The sequence below is a fragment of the Muntiacus reevesi genome, chromosome 4 (genome assembly GCF_963930625.1).
Source record: "Muntiacus reevesi chromosome 4, mMunRee1.1, whole genome shotgun sequence".
Taxonomy (NCBI): domain Eukaryota; kingdom Metazoa; phylum Chordata; class Mammalia; order Artiodactyla; family Cervidae; genus Muntiacus; species Muntiacus reevesi.
In genome coordinates, this window is record NC_089252.1 from 112,804,379 (window position 1) to 112,827,711 (window position 23,333).

At 49.0% G+C, this 23,333-nt stretch overlaps 1 protein-coding gene across 1 annotated transcript in view; it reads left to right on the top strand.

The window, feature by feature from the left end:
• The window catches only part of SLC6A11 (solute carrier family 6 member 11), a 126,627-nt gene that overhangs the window by 60,981 nt on the left and 42,313 nt on the right, over positions 1-23,333 (top strand). Inside the window, exon 6 of the mRNA XM_065935415.1 lies at positions 1,554-1,688. Within this exon, the coding sequence (XP_065791487.1) occupies positions 1,554-1,688 (135 nt within the window). The remainder of the gene's footprint in view (positions 1-1,553; positions 1,689-23,333) is intronic.

Sequence of the window (23,333 nt, forward strand, 5' to 3'; positions counted from 1 at the left end):
TCTAGGATGCTAGATATCTTCTTCATATCTAATAAGAGGATAATCATAACTGTCTGAAGAATGAATGACTGGTGTGTGGAAGTGGTGAATAAACATAGCCGTTTCTATCATCCTGTGTAACATGTCCAGCGTGCGGTAGGATTTTACTTGTTCCTTCTTCCTTTTCTCCACGTTTCCTGTGTCCTGAAACTCCTCTTCATCCTTTATGGGTCAACAGCTGGATCACCTCCTTGGAGAAGCCCTCCCTGACTGTCCCTGAGGTTAGCCTCTCCCTTCTCTGTGCTTCTCCATCCTCTGTGTTCCCCCAGTTACGCAGTGGCTACTACATACATGTCTGGTTTTGTTTTTTTTTTTACCAGTGGGGAAGACTTGGACAGAAACCCTCATCCTTTGACCACCCCCCACTTTATCGAGGAGTCTAGCTCAGTGCTCCGTTCATAGGAGTGTTGCAGGCGGGTGTGAGTGAGTAGGGGGATGAGTAAGTAAATACTGTAAATGAATGAGTGGAGTGAAGGCCTGAGCCACTGGTAGAAGAAACCCTGCCTTGCAAAGGGATGAGAGGCTCCCGAGTGATGGAGGGATTAAGATCATACGTAGGTCCTTTACCTGAGGAATCGGAGCCTCTGGGCCATCCAGAAGCTGGTGCACATGATCTGTGAATGGAGAGAGGGAGTCTGTCCACAGTTGTCAGGAGAGTCTCAGAAGTGTCTGCGGCCCCCAGAGGTTAACACGTTGCTGCTCTAAATAGAGGAGCCAAGCGACTGGAGGCGAGGATGTGCGGGAGGATGTCTGTGACCAGGAGCGGTCTCAGTGCTGAGGGAACCCCGGGCAGACAGAAACCCCCGCGATCCGACACGGTGTGGCCATCTCCTTCTATGCTGCTCCTGCTCAGGGACGCGTGGGGAGGAGTCTGTCTCTTTCCCTGCCTTCATTCTTGCACTGCATCCTTGGGCTGCAGGGGCCAATCAGGTTCATCAGTCTCCTCCTTCCAGGCGGACCATGCCGGAATGATTCCAGGAAAACAGCGCCCTCAACAGCTCCCCAGCCTCCTCTCCCCTTCCCGTTCCCTTCTCTGTTTTATCCTGTCTTCTCCTGTCCTGTCTTTGGCTATGAAAACTTGATTTTCTGTTAAGAGCAGTGATTTTCAAAATGTGGGTCTTGACCCGTTGGTAAAGTGTGACATGAATTTAAAGGATCATGACCTTTTTTTTTTTTTTTTTTCAAATGGAACCATCTGATAAAAAGTCTTAGAGTGCATCACACATGCGAGATGAGCATGAATCTGAGAAACTTCCTGTCTTGGCTCTGTGTGTGTATGGGTTGTGGTATTGTATGTATGTATTTCTTCGGTGCCGCTCAGAAGAAGATTGGAGAGGACCACTGATACAGCACCGCCCGTGGGCTCTCAGGAGATGCTCACTGCAAGATCTGGCCTTGAGGGGAGAACGCGTGTGTTAGGGCTCTTGCTGCTGGCGAGAAGGTGGTGGGGGGGGAGCTGCTGCATTGCCCATCATCATCACCCCTTCTTGACCCTTGCCCTCCTCTCCTGGCAGGTGGTGTATGTCACCGCGACATTCCCCTATGTCATGCTGCTGATCCTCCTGATCCGAGGGGTCACGTTGCCTGGGGCCTCCGAAGGCGTCAAGTTCTACCTGTACCCCGACCTCTCCCGGCTCTCCGACCCACAGGTAAGAGTCACTGGCTCTGTGCACAGCCAGCCGCCACTTCCACGGAGGCTTCTCCATGGAGGCCAAGTGGCCCCGTCGAGTAGTTGGAAGGTCTGTGGCCTCCTTCTCAGAATAATACTTCTCAATGTGTAAAACAGGGAGTCAGATATATTGAAATGCAATCACCAAAACATGAGAAAAGACAGATTTTGTGACACGGTCATGTAGCAAGTGACTTAGCACAGACCAATGTAGCAAGATCCAGCGTATGATGAACAGTTTCCGTGATTTCAAAGCAGTGATGAGCATAAATGGTGTTTGGAAATATCTATACCATGATAAGAAAATATCTGGGTTTTCAAGTGCCAACAGGGCTTCCCTAGTGACTCAGAGAGTAGAGAATCCGCCTATAATCCAGGAGACCCAGGTGCGTTCCCTAGGTCAGGAAAATCTCCAGGAGAAGGGCATGGCAGCCCACTCCAGTATTCTTGCCTGGGGGATTCCATGGACAGAGGAGCCTGGCAGGCTGCAGTCTTTGGGGTCGCAGAGAGTTGGACACTGCTGAGCGACGAACCACATGTATGCATACTGCGGTCTACTGCCTGCCTTCATAATTGCAGGAATTGCTCAGCTAGAGGCCAGTAAAAATAAAAATACACTTTTTTTTCCCCACCTGAGAACACAGATCTCTGCAGCCGTGGTTCTCTGAGAGAAACTGGGTCTTGGCGATTTTCTTTGCAGGGGGTTTGCTCACAGAAAGAAAATAATGGGTGACCTGGTCAGGCTGTTAGTTGTCTTTGGAAAGGCATCAGCCGTTCTGAATCCTGGGTGGAACTGTTTATGCTGAAGCATCTCCAGGTGGGCAGGGGTGGTGTGTGTGCCTGAGGGTGTTAGATAAGAGGTGAAGACAGCATCTTAGGGGATCAAGTCTTTCCAACACCCACCACTTGTTAGAAAACCCTGGGGAGCTTTAGAAAATTCCAATTCCCAGAGCACAACCCAGACCAATGAAAGGAAACTCTCTGGGGGCGGGTCCCAGGGCTCAGTGTTATTTGAGGGCCCCTGGCAACTCCAACATGTGAAATAACATACTCACACATATCCCAGTGGGTGAGGAGGCGCTCGTTTTTCTGTGAAAACAAACACAGATTACAGAGTTGAGTGTAGAATCTGTGTTCAGCTGATCACAAAGCTTGCAAGAGATGTGTCGAATGAAAAATATAATCACAACCTGAAAGTAGAGTTACTTTGTTTGGTGGGAATGTTTAGGACTCCAAGCCTGGAAAGACAGCATCTCAGTAGCTCTGAGAAAACTGCTCCAAGGAGACAGGAGGGGAAGTCAAGCTATATACAAGTTTGCAACAAAGGGAGCAGGCAGTCTGAACAGCGAAGATCAGATATCAAGTTAGAGAATTTCGCATTCTATCTATGGGAAGATGCAGGCTTCTGGGCTCACTGGATTCATTCCTTTCCTGTGCACCACAGCCGTCTAGGGACAATCCTGCCTCCTTGTTCACCTTCCTGCATTCCCCCAGTGCCTCAGCCGTCACCTTGGGGGGTGGTAGCATCTGCTGGGTTGCAGTTTGGGGAGCCCTCATTCACATTTGGAGGCCAGAAATCGCTGATGGCTGTGACATTTCTTGTTTGTTAATATGGCAGGAGACATTTTCATTTCACAAATGTCGCATCTATTATCTCGGCTGAGGCTGCCCCCGTTAGAAAGGTGGGGGTGGGAATATTTGAGGAAGCCTGGTTTGTGCAGCTCAGGTAAAGCTCATTACGGTGGATTAAAGCGGATGGTGGCACTGGCGTGTGTGTTCATTTCTGTCTCCGTTTGCCACACCGTGAGAGCCCCGAGGCTCAGACCCCACCAGGTTGCTGACAGCAGCCACCTGAGTTGCAGGCAGAATCCCTAGGAAGAAGGAAATGAGCTCCTGACGGTTGGCCTCTCCAACTCCAACCTCTGATGCCAAGGGCTCAGTTGAAGAAGCAGTTTTGGAAAACAGATTTCCGAAATCACCGGTCTGTGTATTTTTGTTAAGTCCACGAATTCTGCTTTGATCCAGGATGACTGTCCTGTTCTCTCCTCTGCTCACTGGCTTCCTTCTCCTGGTCCTCAGGGTCAGCTGGTCCCAAGCATCTCCCAGAGCTTCCAAACCTGGCTGATCCCCGAGATACCTTGGCACACATTGAGATGCATTGTTGGGGGGCTGAGATGGCACGTGGGCGTCTATATTATTAAGAGGCTCCAATGACCACCCTGATGATCAGAAAAGTTTGTGAAAACCCAACTGTGATACCTACAGTCTTAATGTTGTTCAGTTGCTAAGTTGTCTCCGACTCCCTGCAACCCCACGGGCTGCAGCACGCCAGGCTTCCCTGTCCTTCACTGTCTCCCAGAGTTTACTCAGACTCAGGTCCTATGAGTTGGTGCTGCCATCCAACCATCTCACCCTCTGTTGCCCCCTTCTCCTCCTGCCCCCAGTCTTTCCCAGCCTTGGAACCCTGCACAAAGACACACGTGCACACACAGACACATGCATGCCCATGGGCAGAAGAACAAAGGTGAGGCCAGGCAGTTCCCCGTTCAGACCATTTGCCCCAATCATCCCCGTTACCTACCAGCTCTTCCCTTTAATAAAGCATCTGGGTCCCCGGCCAGCGCTCACCTGCAAGGCTCTTCTGTGGAGCGTGGCCACTTGGAGTGATGGAGCTGGGAGTCGGGCTTTGGGTTCTTCCTCTGGTCCTGAGTGACCTTGGACAAGTTCCTTCTCTCTTTCTCCTTCTGGGCCTCAGTTCCCCACAGATGACATGAAAGGGTGAATTCACTGAATCGTTTTCAAAATAGACTTGGAGAGCCCTGAGTTTTCCATGAGTGTGGGTTGGCAAACTATGACCTTCTGGCCAAATTCAGCCCTCCGCCTGTTTATATAAATAAGGTCTTACTGGAGCACTGGCCATGGTGTTATTATTTTTTTACATACTGTCTGTGGCTCTCCAAAGGCATGAGTCAAAGGTGGAATTGAGTAGTAGAGCCAGAAACCATGTGACCCCGTTTATCAAGGGTTCCAAGACCTCCCACCCTTATCATCCTACATTCAGTGGAAAGGGGTTAGCAAGACGTAGAAGCTCCTGGTACACAGTAGCTCAATAAATGTTTGCTGAATGAATGTAAGAGGGAGAGCTATATTGACTTTTAAAGGAATGTTTTGTTGCTTTAGCAAGAAGTCTGAAAACCTCCAGCTCACCAGATCTGTGAGCTGTAATAATTTTTGTTTCTCCCGTCAGTAACAGCCAAGACATGGATATGTTTGTTGTTTGTTGTGTTGTTGTTCAATCACTAAGTCACATCCGACTCTTTGTGACCCTGTGGACTGCAGCATGCCAGGTTTCCCTGTCCTGTACTATCTCTTGGAGTTTGCTCAAAGCCATGTCCGTCGAGTCGGTGATGCTATCCAATCCTCTATCGTCCCCTTCTCCTCCTGCTCTCAATCTTTCCCAGCATCAGGGTCTTTTTCAATGACTCATCTCTTCGCATCAGGTGGCAAAAGTATTGGAGCTTCAGCGTCCGTCCTTCCGACGAATCTTCAGGGTTGATCTCCTTTGGGATGGACAGGTTTGATCTCCTTGCTGCCCAAGGGATTCTGCAGTCTTCTCCAGCACCCCCATGTGTGTAGCTCCACCAAAAAGCAGTAGTCATAGCTGATTGTCTCATGCACAGATGAGGATAGTGACCCCAAAGGGAAAGGCGAATAGCACTCCATGTAGCTAGTGTTTTTGAACACTAGCTGGGTGTGTTGCAGGAAGGGCTCAGCATGGATGGAAAGGGAGATGGGAGCAGCCCTGAACCAGCTCTCTATCTGCTCTGGGGGCTGAAAGGCCGGCAATGGAGTGTACAGGCACGCTGAGTGTGTGTAAGGGTTTTGACGGTTCCTCCACCTTCGGAGCCCATGCGAAGCTTGTCTCCTGGTGCTGAGAGAGGGCAGCCCATGGGCAGGGCAGCAGAGTGACAGTGCCCCAGCTAACACGTCCACTTGGCAGAGAGACTCAGATCAGAGAGGCTGGGACACTTGCCTGTGGCCACATGGCAGCTGAGCAACCCAATGAGGACTGAGAGCCCAGAGTCCCTGGGTTCTGGGCAGGACAGCTCCTAAATGAAAGGAGATGAGTATCCATACCACCCAGTTACAACTGGGTACGTGTTCCAGACCACGAAGAAGCAAAGGGCACTATTTTTTTTTTCACTTCTTAAAACTACTTTAATATCCTCTCCTCCCCACCTCCCCCCCAAACTGGGAAAGGCCAAAACAGTCTGGGTGGGTTTAATTACCAGTTGATACATTTTTTGTCATTATTTAAAGTAAATCGACATTATGGCAATAAGGGATTATCCTTGGAAAAAGTGAAACCCATATTAACAAAGTATGTCATGGAAGAACTCTGCTTGGTGATTTCACTGGCTACTTACACATCTAGAAAAGGTCACCATTCTGCCTGTTCCCTGGGGCTTATCCATGCTATGGAAAGAGGCCTTGCCCACAGGCCTTGCCCACACTGAACCAAGCCCTGAACCCAATACAAGCACCCGTGTCAGATACTCAGTATGTAGAATGAGCAAGACCCCCTTCCCTGCAGGGGGCCCACGGTCTGGTGCAAGAGAGCAGAGTCCCCCCCATCACCCGGGTTCCTCTCCCTGTGAAAAGAGGGACGTGGGGTTGGGCAGGATCACAGCCTCCTGCTTCCTTTCCATCTGTGGAGAACGGGCGGCTTGTTACTGATGACCACCCTTGTGCCAAAGCCAGGGCCGATCAGCCTTTTCTACATCCACCCCAGGGGGTGGGGAGCGGCTGCTCTGATGCCGTCACTTTCCCTCTCTTGCCTTCCCAGAGGCTCGCTGGGTGGGGGCTTCGGGGATGGGGGTGGTGTTGCTGCAGGTGTTGGACAGAACCCCCAAGTTGCCTGGTCTCTTCTGCAGCCTGCTGCAGCCAGCCCTGTCCTGGGGCTCCAGTGATGACTGGGGGACTGCACCTCCCCATCAGAGTGTCACTTTTCTGCAGGCATGTTTGGAGTTCCCTGAAGTCTGGGGCCTGTGCGAGTCAACAAGGGAGGGGAGGCAGTGACGCCCAGTAGAAGGAAGGTCCCCAGGGTGTCTTCCCGCCCAAAGCGCTGCTCTTCTGCCCACATCCCGACCAGGGTGACGAGGACTTCAGATGCAGCCTCTGCAGGGTCCGGGATTTCCAGTAATTCCAGATCCCGCCCAGCCACCGTTCCCTCCCACTTACAAGGAGCTCAGACATGCCTGTTTGCTGTGTCATTTACATTTGCAAAGGGTCGCAGGGAGCCTGACTGGTGCAGAGCTCTGGACACCACTCCCGGGGCCTTTAACAAGGGACGGTTCCCTTTGAGGGACCCTTCTGGCCGCTCAGAGCTTGTATGGCAGGGATTCTCCATGAAAACTGATTCTGGGGCTGGTGGGTGGGAGCAGTGTTCACAGCAGTCCCCTTCTCCTGTCTCCCAAGCTAGTGAGGCAGCAGAGAGAATTCCAGAAATGGAAAACAGGTGAGGAGCTGAGTGCTGGGAGCCTGGGAGCCGGGAGAACGCCTTCGTCACGGGACACTGTGGGGTCGAGAGAGCCATGGACGCTGTCTCCAGGTCTGCAGGGTGGTCGTGTCCCTGAGGGCTTCCTGTCCACCTGGTTTCAAACCGCACGTCCCTCCCACCCCCCACACATCCTGCCCACCTTCCCGGCTTTGACTTCTCCGTGGCACTTGCCAACATTCAGACTATTCATCGTGCATCACTGTCTGCCACGCACGACAGTGTGGCGTCCGTGAGGGCAGGGATTGACCTGTTAGAGTCACTGTTAGCTCTCCAGTGCCTGCAGCACCGTACACGCTCAGTAATAGATTTTGAATGAATGAACGAAGAAAAGAAGGACTGTTCCCACCAGAGTCTGTGTGACTTTGCATTATGGTGACATAGCACGTGCCGTGGTTGGGGGTTCAGAGAGAGGGATTTTCAGTGCACGGGGAAGGGAATTTGAGACACTCCTGCCGTTGAGTTCCTGGGCAGCCTTCAGCCCATCGCCTTAACTCTCTGAGCTCAGGGCCATCACCTGTCCATCCAGGTATGAACATCTGCTACACATGGCAGCCGTGAAGCCAGTGCGCCTGGGAAGGCAAACGCACTTCCCGGCTTCAGTGTGGGTGCCCGGCCAGGGCCTGGCACATAGTAGGGCATCGGGCACTCGGTGGTGTTCCTCCTTCTGTGCCCATGCCCCTGGCTCTGGCCAGCCCAAGGGGAGGCCTTGAACTCAGAACCGAGCGCCTCTAATCACGGGTCCAGTAATTAAGTTTCTTGTCAAGCACTTGAAGCGACACAGCAGCTCGCCGCCTTTGTCCCCTGGCAATTTGCATTCCGTGGTCTGTTATAACTTTCTAAACATCTATTTGTCTTCTCTGTCAGCCCTGTGTTCTCTCTCAAGTGTGAAGTGCTTCCACTCCATTTTTTCCCCCCTCAAATTTTTATTTTCTGCCTTTTCAGTCTTTGGGGGAGTGGAGGGGCTCTTGCAGGAAATCACATTTTCCCTGCCCCAGATTTCTGCCACTTTCGCTCTTCATTGTGTTTCGAGTGTGTGTTTTCAGGGCAGGAACAGAAAGGCCTGTCACAGATCCAAGTCCCGGGGTCTGCTTTTCCAAGTCAGGGACAAGCACCCCAAGTCAGCCTCCTCTCTGGAGGGAACTGGAACCTGCAGCTGAGGGGACAGGGTTGGACGACGCCCAGAGAAAGCCCTCAGAATGCCAAGTCTCCCCCTCTCTCCACCTCACCGGGGGACAAGTCAGGGCAAACAAGACCCCGGATTAAAACCCTATCTGATGTATATGGAATCTAGAAAGATGGTACCGCTGATCCTAGGTGCAGGGCAGCAAAGGAGAAACAGACATAAAGAACAGGCTTATGGACTCAGTGGGAGAAGGAGAGGGTGGGATGATTTGAGAGAATAGCATTGAAACATCCATCGCCACATGTAAAATCAATAGCCAGTGGGAGTTTGATGTATGATGCAGGGAACCCAAAGCTGGTACTCTGTGACAACCTGAGGGGTGGGGTGAGGAGGGAGGTGGGAGGTGGGGTTCAGGAGGGAGGGGTCACATGTATGCCTATGGCTGATTCATGTTGATGTACAGCAAAAGCCATCACGATGTTGTAAAGTAATTATCCTACAATTAAAGTAAGTAATTTTTTTGAAAAACCTACCTGATGAACCTAATGAATCAGTCCTGAATATTCGTTAGAAGGACTGATGCTGAAGTTGAAACTCCAATGCTTTGGCCCCCTGATGCCAAGAACCTACTCATTGAAAAAGACTCTGATGCTGGGAGAGATTGAAGGCGGGAGGAGAAGGGGATGACAGAGGACAAGATGGTTGGATGGCATCACCAACGCAATGGACATGAGTTTGAGTAAACTCCGGGAGTTGGTGATGGACAGGGAAGCCTGGCGCGCTGCAGTCCAGACGCGACTGAGCGACTGAAGTGAGCTGAACCGATGCACCTCAGGGATGGGGCCGTGGAATTGCTGCCACCTGGTGGCAGTATACTCGGAGTCCAGGTTCGGACCCAAGGGGAAAGGGGCCTCTTGGCTGTTGTGGACGTTCAAACCAATATTTACAAAACTGATATTGGCTTAGAGACATTGGATACGTTTTGGAAAAGATTGCAAACCTCACTGACATAGGTGCTTGCCAACCTCACTCCTTGGGACTGAAAATCCCCCAAAGTTTTCCTTTCACTTTATTTGATCCTGGGTTAGGGTCATGGTTCCACCACGCAGGTGTGTTTTCCGCTCAGAACCAAGCAGGGGGAGGCAGAATCAGATCACACGTTGCTCTTGTCTTCAAGGCGTTGACAGTCTCCTTGGAAAGAGACAGAGTGAAGTCAGTGATAGCGGCGGAGAAGGGCTGTGCGGGGGCTGGAATGCATCTGACACAGCTGTGCCTCTTCCGTCACGCGTGGACTCCTCAGCAGTTAGAGGGGGGTATTAATCTAGCCACCCTGTGCCTGCTGAGTCACCTCAGTCGTGTCCAGCTCTGTGCGACCCTGTGGACGGTGACTGCAGCCATGAAATGGAAAGACGTGTGTTCCTTGGAAGAAAAGCTATAACCAACCTAGACAGCATATTAAAAAGCAGAGGCATTACTTTGCTGACAAAGGTCTGTCTAGTCAAGGCTATGGTTTTTCCAGTGGTCATGTATGGATGTGAGAGTTGGACCATGAAGAAGGCTGAGCGCCAAAGGATTGATTATTTCAAACTGTGGTGTTGGAGAAGACTGTTGAGAGTCCCTTGGCCCACAAGGAGATCCAACCAGTCCATCCTAAAGGAAATCAGCTCTGAATATTGTTTCAAACTGTGGTGTTGGAGAAGACTGTTGAGAGTCCCTTGGCCCACAAGGAGATCCAACCAGTCCATCCTAAAGGAAATCAGTTCTGAATATTCATTGGAAGGACTGATGCTGAAGCTGAAAGTCCAATACTTTGGCCACCTGATGGGAAGAACTGACTCATTGGAAAAGACCCTGATGCTGGGAAAGATTGAAGGTGGGAGGAGAAGGGGATGACAGAGGATGAGATGGTTGGATGGTATCACCGACTCAATGGACATGAGTTTGTGCAAGCTCCAGGAGTTGGTGATGCACAGGGGAGCCTGGCGTGCTCCGGTTCATGAGGTCACAAAGCGTCAGACACGACTGAGCAACTGAAAAATAACAACAAATGGCCTGTAGCCGCCAGTCTCCTCTGTCCGTGGGATTTCCCAGGCAAGAATGCTAGAGTGGGTTTGTCATTTCCTTCTCCAGGGGATTTTCCTGATCCAGGTATCGAACCTACATCTCTTGCATGTCCTGCATAAACAGGCAGATTCTTTACCACTGAGCCACCTGGGAAGACCCATGCCTGGTAGTTTTTGACTGAATATTGGGGATAATATGTTGTCAACAGTCTGGATTTATCTTCCTGTGAAGAGTAGTTGGTGTTTATTTTAATAGATAATTCAGTTACTGGCTGATCATCTTAAACTTGTATAGGTTCAGATTTGTTTTTTAGTGTGGGTCAGTGGAAATCCCAAGCTGTTTGTCAAGTTCCTCTAACTTAATATGGACTGAGTAGGGCTTAATAGGATTCTCAACTCCGACTCCCCTGTAGATCTTGCCAGGGCTTGGCTTTAGGCTTTTTAAGGATGCATCTAGAGTGGTGATTACTCTAGAGTGATGGTTGTCAACTAGGGGAATTTTGCTTCCTGGGAGACACTTGGAAATGTCTGCAAACATTATTGGAGGTTGCAACTTGATTGTGGGGAGGGACAGTTACTGGCATCCCGTGAGCAGAGGCCAGGGATGCTGTTAAATGTTCTACAAGGCACAGGACAGCCCCTGTGACAGAGAATTGTGGGTGACAAATGTCCATAGTGCCACAGGAACAGAAACCCTGCCTTAGGACATGGTTCTTTCCCCTAAGGGAAGAACCCTGCTTTGTCTCAGCCAGGTACCAAGGATGAATGGATACTTGGTGTTGACCAGATCTGTCCGCTCCGGCAGGGCGGGAGCCCCGATCCTCTGACTCTGCGTTTCTTCGGCAGTGTCTGGCCTCTTGTGTTGCTGCTGCACTGTCAGCCCCATGCAGCGCTACCTGGGGAGCCTTGGTGGTCTCACCCTGGATGTTTGCAGCCCAGCCATCAGCCGCAGGAGCCTCCACATGGACACACGGGGCCCTGCTCTGCCCGGCTCTCCCTTCCCTGTGCCACGCCCTGGAGCGTCCAGTTCCATCAGCTGCCCTGCCCTCTGGCCCTGCCAGTTCAGTGTGACAGGACTCTGTGCTCTGTTTGGGCTCCAGTCCTTGTCCCCAGGCAGAGGGCTCGGCATACCCCTCTTGGCATCGCCCCATCTCGCAGGGATAATAGTCTTGCCCTGAGTGTTATCTACTGCCTGAAAATGGTTCTGTTTTTGTCTGTTCTGAGCTGCTTATGGCAGGAGGGCCATTCCTTTCTAGTCACTCAGTCAGGACCAGAAAAAAGCCCAGAAGTCTGACTCTCCTGCTTATAAGTCCTAGCAGCTTCTCCTTACACTAGAATTAGAATCCAGACTACTCAACCATGACCAAGGCTAAGGAACCCTCTGTGACCTGGTCCCATCTCCCACATGGCCCTGGACATCCCAGGCTCTTTCCAGAGCATCACAGACCCTATCTGTTTGGACCGCTGTCCCATCAGATATTCCCGTGGCTGGCTCCCTCTCACCCTATAGTCTCTGCTCCAAGGTTATATCTGATCAGCTGAGCTCAAACACCCCCACTAAACCTCATGACTTTAACCAAACCTCTGTATTATTTTATGCATAGGGTAGATGGCTGTTTGAAGCAATCTTGTGTTCATTTGTTGAAGCTTCACTGTTAACCTCCCTCCATTAGACTGTCAGCTCCATGTAAGCTGAGGATGTGTTTGTCTTGTCCACTGTGACTCCCTGGCACCTGTCAGAGAACCTGGCACATGTTAGGCTCCCAGTCAATACAGGATGAGTAGGTGGGTAGTTGAATGAGTGGATGGATAGATGGATGAATAGGTGAATTGATAGATAAGGGGTTGGATGAGTGAGTGGATGGATGGATGGATGGATCGGTAGATGGGTGAGTGCATGAGTGGGTGGATGGATGGATGGTTGGGTAGGTGAATGGGTAGATAGAGGGATGGATGGATGAGTGGATGGGAGGATGGGTAGGTGGGTGAGTGGGTAGATAGAGGGATGGATGGATGAGTGGATGGGAGAATGGGTAGGTGGGTGAATGGGTAGATAGAGGGATGGATGGATGAGTGGATGGGAGGATGGGTAGGTGGGTGAGTGGGTCGATGGGTGCATGCTGTACAGTGATTTAGATAAAGGGACTGCAAACAGAGGAAACCAAAATTATTTCCAGTTGGATGTCCCAGAGAAGATTTTAAGAAACCATAAAATCTTTGATTTGATCCTTGAAGGATGGGGAAGGGAAGACTATTTGGAGATAAAGCTCAGAAATTCTGCATATACGGAGGAAATGGTAAGTAGTTCACTGTGGCCACAGGATAGATTTTGTGACAGGGAATCACAAGAAATAAGGTGAGACAGCAGACTGAGGCCTGTTCGTTGGGAACACCAGATGTCAAGCCCAGAGAGCTGAAGATTTTATCCAGTGGTCTACAGGGAGCCATTGAGTGTTTCAGTACAAGGCTCACTGTCATGAACAGAGCTGTAACTTCAGAAGATTATGCAGATGAGAGGCTCAGCAGAACTCAGTGACAAAGAGCTTTAGAGTCACTGGAACTGCATTTGATTGCCTGACCCTCCTTCACCTGCCCTGTGACCTTGAGCAGACAGCTCACTCTCTCTGAGACTCAGTTCCTCTCTTGTAAGCTTCTTGCGGGCAGAGTCCAATCTTTTACTCGCCTCCTGCCCCCTCATAGATGTGCTAAGAGTAGATGAATCAGCACAAGCAAACTTCTCTGGTTACACAGAAGGAGCGAGAAAATAGAGTAAGTCTGGAGACAGAGAGGGAAGAAGTGGAGACTTGTATCCAGTGACCTTGCTGTGGGGGCAGGAGAGAGGCTTTGACGCATGGAGGGAATGTGAGAGGCTCCCTCCAGCTGTGATGTCACAGCTTTATGGGCAGGTGTGTGAGTGTGTCCAGCTACCTGCAGCAGCCCACGAGACAGGTGTCAGCAAGCATTCAGGATGTCCCTACTGTGTGCAAGGCCTGCCTGTGCAGTAGGAGCATGAGAGATGAATCAGGCGGGGGTTTTGCCCTTGAGATGCCACCGGGAGGGGCCACAGCTGGGGCTGGCAAGAGCAATGGAGGATGAGGCCTCAGCTGTACCAGCACAGGAAGGGAACAGCTGTGAGCCCGTCTCCAGGGGTCCTTCGGCCACTTTTTTAGGATTCCAGTCTTACGTTTGTTCATCTGGCAAGTATTACTGACACCGACTGTATGCCAAGTATTATGTTAGATCTTTGCTTTTAAAATGAATCAACAGATATTTACAAAGTATCTACTCTTGCCAGACCTTTGCTGGGCTCTAGGGGAGTTGGGTGGAGAGGGTAGATGAGTGATATATTCTGGGACAGGAATTTTGTCATTGCTGGAGGGTCTTTGGCCTCCCTCTCCAAAGTTAGATATAAAAATGTGTGCATTAATCATGTTCTTTTTCAATTAATAAACTTTTTAAAAGCAAGTTTTACAGAATAATTAAGCAGAAAATACAGAGAGTTCCCATATATCTCCTATCCCTTGGCCACACTTTTCTCTACTATTAACATCCTATATGTGTGTGGTGGGCTTCCCAAGTGATTCATTGGTAAAGAATCCACCTGCAATGCAGGAGACGCAGATTCGATCCCTGGGTCGGGAAGATCCCCTAGAGGAAGGCCTAGCAACCCACTCCAGTATTCTTGCTGGGAGCATCCCATGGACAGAGGAACTCGGTAGGCTATAGTCCATGGGGTCCCCAAAGAGTTGGGACTAAACAACAAAAAAATGTGTGTAGCTTTTGATTTAATCCTTGAAGGATGAGATGGTTCATTTGTTACAATTGATGAAGCCGTGCTGATACAGTGTTATTAGCTCAACAGACCCATATTTGACATTCAGGCTCACTGTGTTTTGCCTGTGGGTTTTGGCAGATGCATCATGTCGTGTATCCACATTACAGCGTCACACAGGATAGTTTCACTACCTTAAAATTGCTTCACCTGTTCATCCCTCCCCCTTCCTCCCCAGACCCCTGGCAACCACTGATCCTTTTCCTGTCTGCATAGTTTTGCCTTTTCCAGAATGCCATACATTATGTGGCCTTTTCAGACTGGTTTCTTTCACTTAGTAATATGAATTTAACTTTCCTGTATGTCTTTATGTGCCCTTAAGCTCTTATCTTTTTATCTCTGACTAATATTCTATTGTCTGAATAATGTGTAATTTGTTTATTCTTTCACCTATTGGTGGGCATCTTGGGTACTTCCAGGTTTGATCATTGTGAGTAAAGCCACTATGAATACCTGTGGGCAGGTATTTCATTAGAATCTGTTTCTCTAAAAGAGTCCATTGACTTGCATAGACATGCCCTGATCTTAAGCTTTCAACCAAAGCTGCAGGTACAGTGTGGGGGTCCCATCAGACTCCTCAGATTCCATGGCTCATCCGCTTACTAGCTGTATGACCACAGGCACATTACTTAGCCTATCTATGCCTTGATTTTCTCTTCTGTGAAAAAGGCTGTTATGAGGATTAAATGAGGTAATACTCATTCATCACATGCATAGCACTGTGTCTAGCACATGGTAAATGCTCAGTAAGTGTTAGCTGTTATTTTCTGTATGAGACGAATATGCATTTAATTTTATTTCCTTGACCAAGGCTTCAGGCATTTTTGTGGCGCTGCACAGTATGAGCTGATTTAACCCATCCTGTTCTCACAGAGTATGCTTTTCAAAGTCTTTAGAGAGCAGATACCACAAAACAATGAGATATAGATATTAATGTAAGCTAGTAGGCTAGCTGTCATGGCAGGTGGTGTTGTCGTTCAGTCGCTCAGCCATGTCCAACTCTTTGCGACCCCATGGACTGCAGCACGCCAGGCTTCCCTGTCCTTCACCGTCTCCCAGAGTTTGCTCAAACTCACGTCCATTGAGTCAGTGATGCCATGCAACCCTCTGGTCCTCTGTCATCCCCTTCGCCTCCTGCCTTCGATCTTCCCCAGCATCACGGTCTTTTCTAATGATTCAGCTCTTCACATCAGGTGCCCAAAGTATTTGCAGCTTCAGCTTCGGCATGGTATGTGTACATGTAACAAACTGACATTTCAAGACAACTGTCTAAACCTTACTACTCAAAGTGTGGTCCCCAGACCAGCAGTAGCATCAGTTTTATATGGGAGCTTGTTAGACATGTGGACCCTCAGGCCCCATCACCAACCTGCCCCATCAGAGTCTGCATCTCAGCAGTACCTTCCGCTGGTTTTACAGTGCGAGAGTCTGAGGAGCACTGGTGTAAGAGCATTCTGCGTTCAGCATTCTCAGACCTGTCAGACACATCAGTGAGGGGTGTGGTCGGGGAGGCAGAGGTGCTGGGGCCAAACAAGGTGAGCAAGGATTTCCTGGGTGCTGGGGTCACCTCCCTGCTCTCGCTCATGCTCCAGGGCAGAGCGTGGGAGAGATCTGCATCTGTCTCTCTCAGGGTGATCTGGGAATGGAGCAGATCCCTTCAGGGAGTGCCCACCCTCTAGAACTACACCATCCCACACAGTGACCACAAGCCACATCTAACCATTTAAATTTAAAGTAATTGAAATTAAGTACAAGTCAACATTCAGCTCCTTGGTTTCACACATCAGGCTTCAGGAACTCAATAGTCACCTATGCCTGGGCCCTTCCTTATTGGGCAGAGCAGATATAGAACATTTCTATCATTGCAGAGCATTCTATTGGACATTCACGCTTTAGAGGGAAAGAGGCCCAAGAAGCAGAAGAGTCTGTGGAACTCAAGCTCAGATTGCACCAGGGGCCAAGTGAGCCCTGACTCTCTGAAGGCCTGCTGTCAGCATTAGGGGTGTCTTTCCTCTAGCCCTTAGAGCACGTTAGAAAGTGTGAGCCACTCAGTCGTGTCTGACTCTTTGTAACCCCGTGGACTGTAGCCCACCAGGCTCCTCTCTCTGTGGAATTCTCCAGGCAAGAATACTGGAGTGGATTGCCATTTCCTTCTCCAGGGGATCTTCCCGACTCAGGGATTGAACCTGGGTGTCACACATTGCAGGCGGACTCTTTACCAACTGAGCCACCAGGGAAGACCTCTGCCCCTTAGGAGGGCCTGGTAATTTCAAGAAAAGTTCTAAGACTGCACGTTGAAGAGTCAGGACCAGAACGGTGGCCACCGCTGCCTTGGGCAGAGAGGACTGCAGTGGAGGTCCACCCCGTGACATGTCATGGAGGCTGTAGTAGCCGGATTTGCAGTGGCCCCGGGATGGGAGGAGAGGATCTCCTCTCCAGTGCATTGGGAAGACAGCAGATGCAGGAGCCCAGTTAGTCAGAGTGGCTCTTAACTAGCTTTGTCCTCTTTCTCAGCAGGAAAATACCATGGGACACAAATTTCTCTCCAGCTTCCACTCTCTCCCTGTCCTTGTTATTGTTTTCCACCCCTTTTAAAAGTCTGCTTTATTACCATTTACAGCTGATGTTTACTTGAATTTTACGAGATGCTTACTGATTCCTCTGCTTCCTGTTTTCACCCCTGTCTAATGGATTAAATTTCCTTCTTCTTGGAGTACATCCTTTGGTAGTTCTTTCAGCAAAAGCTTGTGAAAACCAAGCTCTCTGAGTTCATGTGTGAAAAGGACGGTAATTTTGAAGTGTTAATTTAAACGGGTGCCCACTTTGCAGGAGCCGTGTGTGATCACACCCATACTTGTTACTTGTAGATCGAGTCCTGGCCCGAGGCATGGAGTTTTCTGATAGGTCATTCACTATAGGGCAAACCCTTTCTGGCTTCTACATTTTACAGTACAACCACTCAGCTTCTGGTCATGCCCAGGGCTTGAAATCTTTTTTTAAAAATGTTTTGTTTTACTGAGGTGCAGTTGTTGTACCATATTATGTAATTTATAGGTGTACAATATAGTGATTCACAATATAGTGATTTTTAAAGTTTATACTCCATTTATACTTATTACAAAATACTGGCCATATTCCTAGTGTTATATAATATATCCTCGTAGCTTATTTTATACATAGTAATTTTTACCTCTTAATCTTTTACTCCTGGGTTCCTCCTTTCCCTCTCCCCACTGATAACCACTAGCTAGTTTTCTATGTCTGAATCTGGTTCTTTTTTTGTTATATTCACTAGTTTGCTGTATATTTTAGATTCAACATATAAGTGATATCACATATTGTTTGTCTTTCTCTGTTTTATTTATTTCACTTAGCATAATATCCTCCAAGTCCATCCATGTTGCTACAAATGGCATTATTTCATTCTTTTTTTCTGACTGAGTAGTATTCCATTGTATAAATGTACCACATCTTCTTTATCCATTCATCTGTTGATGGGCACTTAGGCTGCTTCCATAGCTCAGCAATTGTAAATAATACTGCTATGAATATATGCATTTTTTTCAAATTAGTGGTTTGTTTTTTTCAGATATATACTCAGGAGTGAAATTGCTGGGTCATATAATGGTTCTGTTTCTAGTCAGTTGGGAAACCTCCCCCCATACTGTTTTCCACAGTGGCTGCACCTGTGGAAGTATATACTGTATACCAACAGCATACAAGGGTTCCCTATTCTCTATATCCTTGCCAACATTTGTTATTTGTATTTCTTTTGGTGATAGCCATTCCGACAGGTGTGAGGTGATAGCTCATTGAGGTTTTGATTTGCATTTCCCTGATGATTGATGGTGTTGAGCTTCTTTTCATGTGCCTGTTGGCGCCCTGTATGTCTCTTTAGAAAAACGTCTATTCTGCCCATTTTTTAATTGGGTTGTTTGTTTTTGTTTATGTTGAGTTGTATGAACTGTTTATATATGTTGGGTATTAAAACATTATTGGTCATATAATTTGCAAACATCTCCTCCCATTCAGTAGAATGTTTTCCTTTTGTTGATGGTTTCTTTTGCTGTGCAAAAGTTTTTAAGTTTAATTAGGTCCCATTTGTTCATTTTTGATTTTATTTCCTTTACTTTAGGAGACAGCTCCAAATATATATGATTTATGTCAAACAGTGTTCTACCTAAGTTTTCTACTAGGAATTTTATGATTTCCAGTCTCACATCTGGATCCTTAATCCATTTTGGGTCTATTTTTGTATATGGTATTAGAAAATATACTAATTTCATTCTTTTACATTTAGCTGTCCAGTTTTCCCATTGCCAGTTATTGGAAAGTCTGCATATTCTCCTTTGGGTTTTCTTTGCCAGGGCCTGAGATTTGAACTCTATCATTGGGAAGGAATTTAAACCCCAGTCACTTAGATATCTGTCTACTTGGATATCCCCATGGGTTACTGAGTCTATTCCTTCCCCTCGTCTTTCAGCTTTGAACTCTCTCGTTTCTGGCATCTGGAGGAATCTTCTATCTTCCTTTTCAGCCAGGTTATGAATTTTCAGTGTCTATTATATTTCATAATGACTTGTTTCCTGTATCCCTCATAAAAAGCAAATTTGGCCCTTGGCATTTGCTACTCTTCATCTGCTGGTCTTGAACATGACATGCTGAAAGTTCAAGCAGGAAATTAAAATTAAAGAAAGTCGCCTTGAGTCATTCATGCTTAATTCAACAGTTCAGTTTTATTCATAAAGTCATACATTTGTGAGGATGATTTCATATTTCATACTATCCATGATTATGTTTTCTGACAGTACATTTGTTTGTAGCACATGGAGTAAAATCACATTCACCAAGGTATTTGGCAGAAATGCCCCATGGGGCCCATTTTTTGCTGTCTTAACAAGTTTGAGAGTCAGTGTCTAGATTCACCTTCTTCTTTGGTGGACAAGTCTGGGTTTGAGTCCCAGAGCAGGGAGATGACTTACCCACGGCCACAGCTGGGAGAGAACTGGATGAGAAAATAGAACCTCCAGTTGAAATATCTATTACCTTCCACCCTTTGAGCTTGTTTCCTCAACTATGAAATCAAGAGGTTAGACCAGACATGGAATGAGGTCCTTACTCACTAGCTTCGTGACCTTGAGCAGGTCACTGAACCTCTCTGGGCTTCTGTCCTTACAAGCTTGACCCTCTCCACCTCAGCTGACCGGTGAGAGCATCGAGGGGGCTGACCTGGACGATGGCGCCCGGAGGAACACAGGGCTGCCGAGCAGTGTACGCTATTCTTGTCTTGAAGATGCTGGGTCTGCCTCCCCAGATGCCTCCTTGGTGAGGAAGGTGCATGCTTTGCAAAGGTGACGTAGTCTGATGATTTCTGACCCAGCACAGATGGGGGCCGGGAGAGCAAGGCTTTCTTCTGTCTGTGAGCAGCACGGTGATGGGGCTTTGATGCATCTGAGTTTGCTGGGGATTGTGACTTTTGATGCTGAAAACTCACTGGTGTGTGAACCTCATGTTCCGCCTCCCTTCCTTCTCATGTGTAAGCAAGCGCTGAAAAGACCCACAGGGCAAGCGCCCAGTCCCGCAGGACATTTACAAAGAGGGCGGATGCTGCTTCTGCTCCTTGCTTAGTGCTTAGGGATGTCTCACGTGGCTCAGCTCCTTCCTCTGTGCTGCTCCCTCCCTCTCCTGCCCACCGGAGGCAGTGTTGCCTAGAGGGAAACTCCCAGGCTCAGGATCAAGGACCCAGCTCCGTCAGTGACCGGGAAGGGTTATTGTCCTTCCTGGTACTGAGTTTCCTCAGTCATGAAATGAGGGCATCGAGTAAAATCACTGATTTTCAAACCTTTTCCTGTTCAGTGACCCTTGACTTTTCTTTCTCCCCTTATGACCCATTCTCCTGGTTTATTTCATGCTGACAGAAAGTTCCTATTAGTGGTTGTTTGTGTGTGATTAATAAAAGGTGTCAAAGCCCAGGAATTACTCTTTAAAATATCCTCTGTGGAAGTGAGACTGAGATGGGAGATGATTTATCTGTGGGCATGTGAATTTGTGTTTATGTTGTAAATCACCCACGTGTCTTCAAGGTTAGAGATGATAGCACATTAAGAGTTCTCAAGGCCAGTCCAGTGAACTCTGTTCAATATTATGTGACAGCCTGGATGGGAGGGGAGTTTGGGGGAGAATGGCTACAGGTATATGTATAGCTGAGTCCCTTTGCCGTCCACCTGCAATTGTCACAACAGGGTTATTCCGCTATACTCCAATACAAAATAAAATGTTTAAAAATAAATCCATCATTTGAAAAAAAAAAAAAAGAATTTTCAAGGCCTTGTGAATAAGTGGGGAGAGAAAGTTGGATGAATGTCATTCTAAGCAAGAGTAGTTAACATCCTTGGAGAGATAATCTAAAATACACCACCCAAGACTACCCTTGCCGACCACGGGCCACATCTGATCCAACCATACCTCCCCCAGAGGGGCTGCCATCCTGCCCAGCACACAGCAGGTGCTCAGTAAACACCTGCTGTAGAAGGCCTTCATCTTCTCAGCGCTGGGCTGCTGCCTGGGACAGGAGCTGCCTTGATCATTGTTTATACCTCAAAATAGGTGACAGCATAGAGAAGACACCAAGGGAGGCAATAAGTAAAGATGCTCTAAGAAAGATAGATGGGGACAGCAAATTACAGACACAGGCTTCTGCGTGAAGGCCTCAGAGACAGTGTCAAATATATCTGGAAATCGTGCAGAGAGTGATGGTGGGGAATTTGCCCTTGTGCCTTCTCAGTTACCACTCCTGCTCCTCTCCTGAACCCTGGAAACCTGTTCTGCCTCAGCCAGAAAGGAATCATGGCTGACAGTGAGGTTTGAGCCCTGCTCAGATCAATCCGACCACCTCATCCTCTGTCACCCTCTTTTCCTCCTGCCCTCAGTCTTTCCCGGAATCAGGGTCTTCTTCAATGAGTTGGCTGTTTGCATCAGGTGGCCAAAGTATTGGAGCTTCAGCTTTACTGTTCCAGCAGTGAAGGTATGAACTTGGGCAAACTCCGAGAGATGAAGAGGGGCAGGGAAGCCTGGTGTCCTGCAGCCCACAGGGTCACAAAGAGTCAGACATGACTTGGCGACTGAACAACAACAGATAAATCCATGAGTCACAGTGGATGTGTTTTTAATCTTTGAGGTGAGGTCAAGGAGACCTGTGACCCCCGGGAAGTTCCTAGGTTTTCTGTTCAGGGACTGAACACTGGCTTTGGCTCTTGACTGTCAGCGGGCAGAGCAGGGGTCCCCTTAGTTCACCCACAGTGTTGGCCACAGAGCACACGACTTCTCGCAGATGCGGTCCTCCTGGCAGTTATGGACCCATCTCCCCGGTGAACCTGCCAGTCCCCACTGCTGGGCTGAGAGCATCGCATCTGGCGTCCTGTTGGTTCTCCCTACGCAGGGAACACCCCCACTTTACCCACCACCTAGATTCGGCCTCGACATTTTGCCATGTTGGCTCCATCCAGTATCTTCCCAAGACTTCTATCCATCCATCCATTTTATTTCTTTGTATACATTTCAAAGTAAGGGTTTCCCTGGTGGCTCAGATGGTAAAGAATCTGCCTGCACTGTGGGAGAGCTGGGTTCAATCCCTGGGTCAGGAAGATGCCCTGGAGAAGGGAATGAGTACCCACTCCAGTATTCTTGCCTGGAGAATCCTACAGACAGAAAAGCCTGGTGGGCTACAGTCCAAGTGGCCGCAAAGAGTCAGACATGACTGAGGGACTTAACACTTTCACTTTCTTTCATTTCAAAATAAGTCGCAGACATCGGCACACTTCCCCCCCAAACGCTTCAACGTTCATATCTTGATTTATTTTTAGCCTAGTCATCCTGGGTTTTCTTGCTCAAGCAGATGCCCGGGATGTCACTGAGAGAGGTCTGAGGAGTGAGGACAGTCCTGTGTCACGGGGCTCTGCCCAGAGCTGAGGCCACTGTCCTGCAGCATCAGTGGGGAGGGAGTGTTGTGGCCACCTGTCTCGTCTCCCGTGAGTCCACACGTGACGTTACCCATCCCTCCCGTTTTCCTGTCCTCCATGACCTTGACCTTGTGTGGTCAAGAAGACAGCCTCAGCGCTTGTGGGTGAGGGGGTGGCTGGCCATACACTGCCGGTCGTCCGCTCACCCAGTCTTCAGACCTGCTTCTGCGTTCTTCCTGGGTGCCCTGGGCTTGCTGCTCTGTTAGTCAGCTTCCCAAGGACCTGGTGTTGTTTAAAGCTGTCACCTCTCCCTTCAGATGAGCCGAGGAGAGGCAGTGTGGAGCAGATGGCCGTGTGACCACAGATTGGCCAGGACGCAGGGTGGGGGTGGGGGCTGAAAGGAAAATGTGTGCGTGGACAAGGCAGGTCCCTGGATGTCAAGGACCGCATCCACGGGGACGTGGGCCTGGGAGGGGCAGAGGCCGGGCAGCAGGCAGGTAGCCCTGGCCGCTCCCTTGTGGCTGAGATGGTGAGAGTCTTCAGGGAGCTTTAAGGGAGGGGCTTTGGGGTCAACAGGTCTGAGTCGTGACCTTCCCCCTGCCTGCTGGCTGACCCAGGTCCACTGCTATAGCCTCCCTGGGTCTTTGTTACAGTTGTTTAGTCGCCAAGCTGTATCAGAAGCTTTTGCAACCCCATGGACTGTAGCCCGCCAGGCTGCTCTGTCCGTGGGATTCTCTAGGCAATACTGGAGTGGGTTGCCATTTTCTTCTCCAGGGGATCTTCTGGACCCAGGGATAGAACCCAAGTCTCCTGCTTGGCAGGCAGATTCTTTACCGCTGAACCACCAGGGAAGCCCTTCTTGGGCTTTAGGTAGAGATAAAAACAGCACCTGGCTCAAAGTGTGGCCAGGACCCAGTGAGATGAGCAGTCAGCTTAGTAAGCTCCCAGCACAGAAGGAATCTGCCTGGGCTCGGGGTCCTGGCTCTCTGCAGTGGAGGTGATTAAGAGAACCGACCATCTAGCTTCTTCAGGAGCAAGGGTGTCTGTGTCTCCAGGCAGTGCTCACACAGGGAGGGACGAAGGCTCACA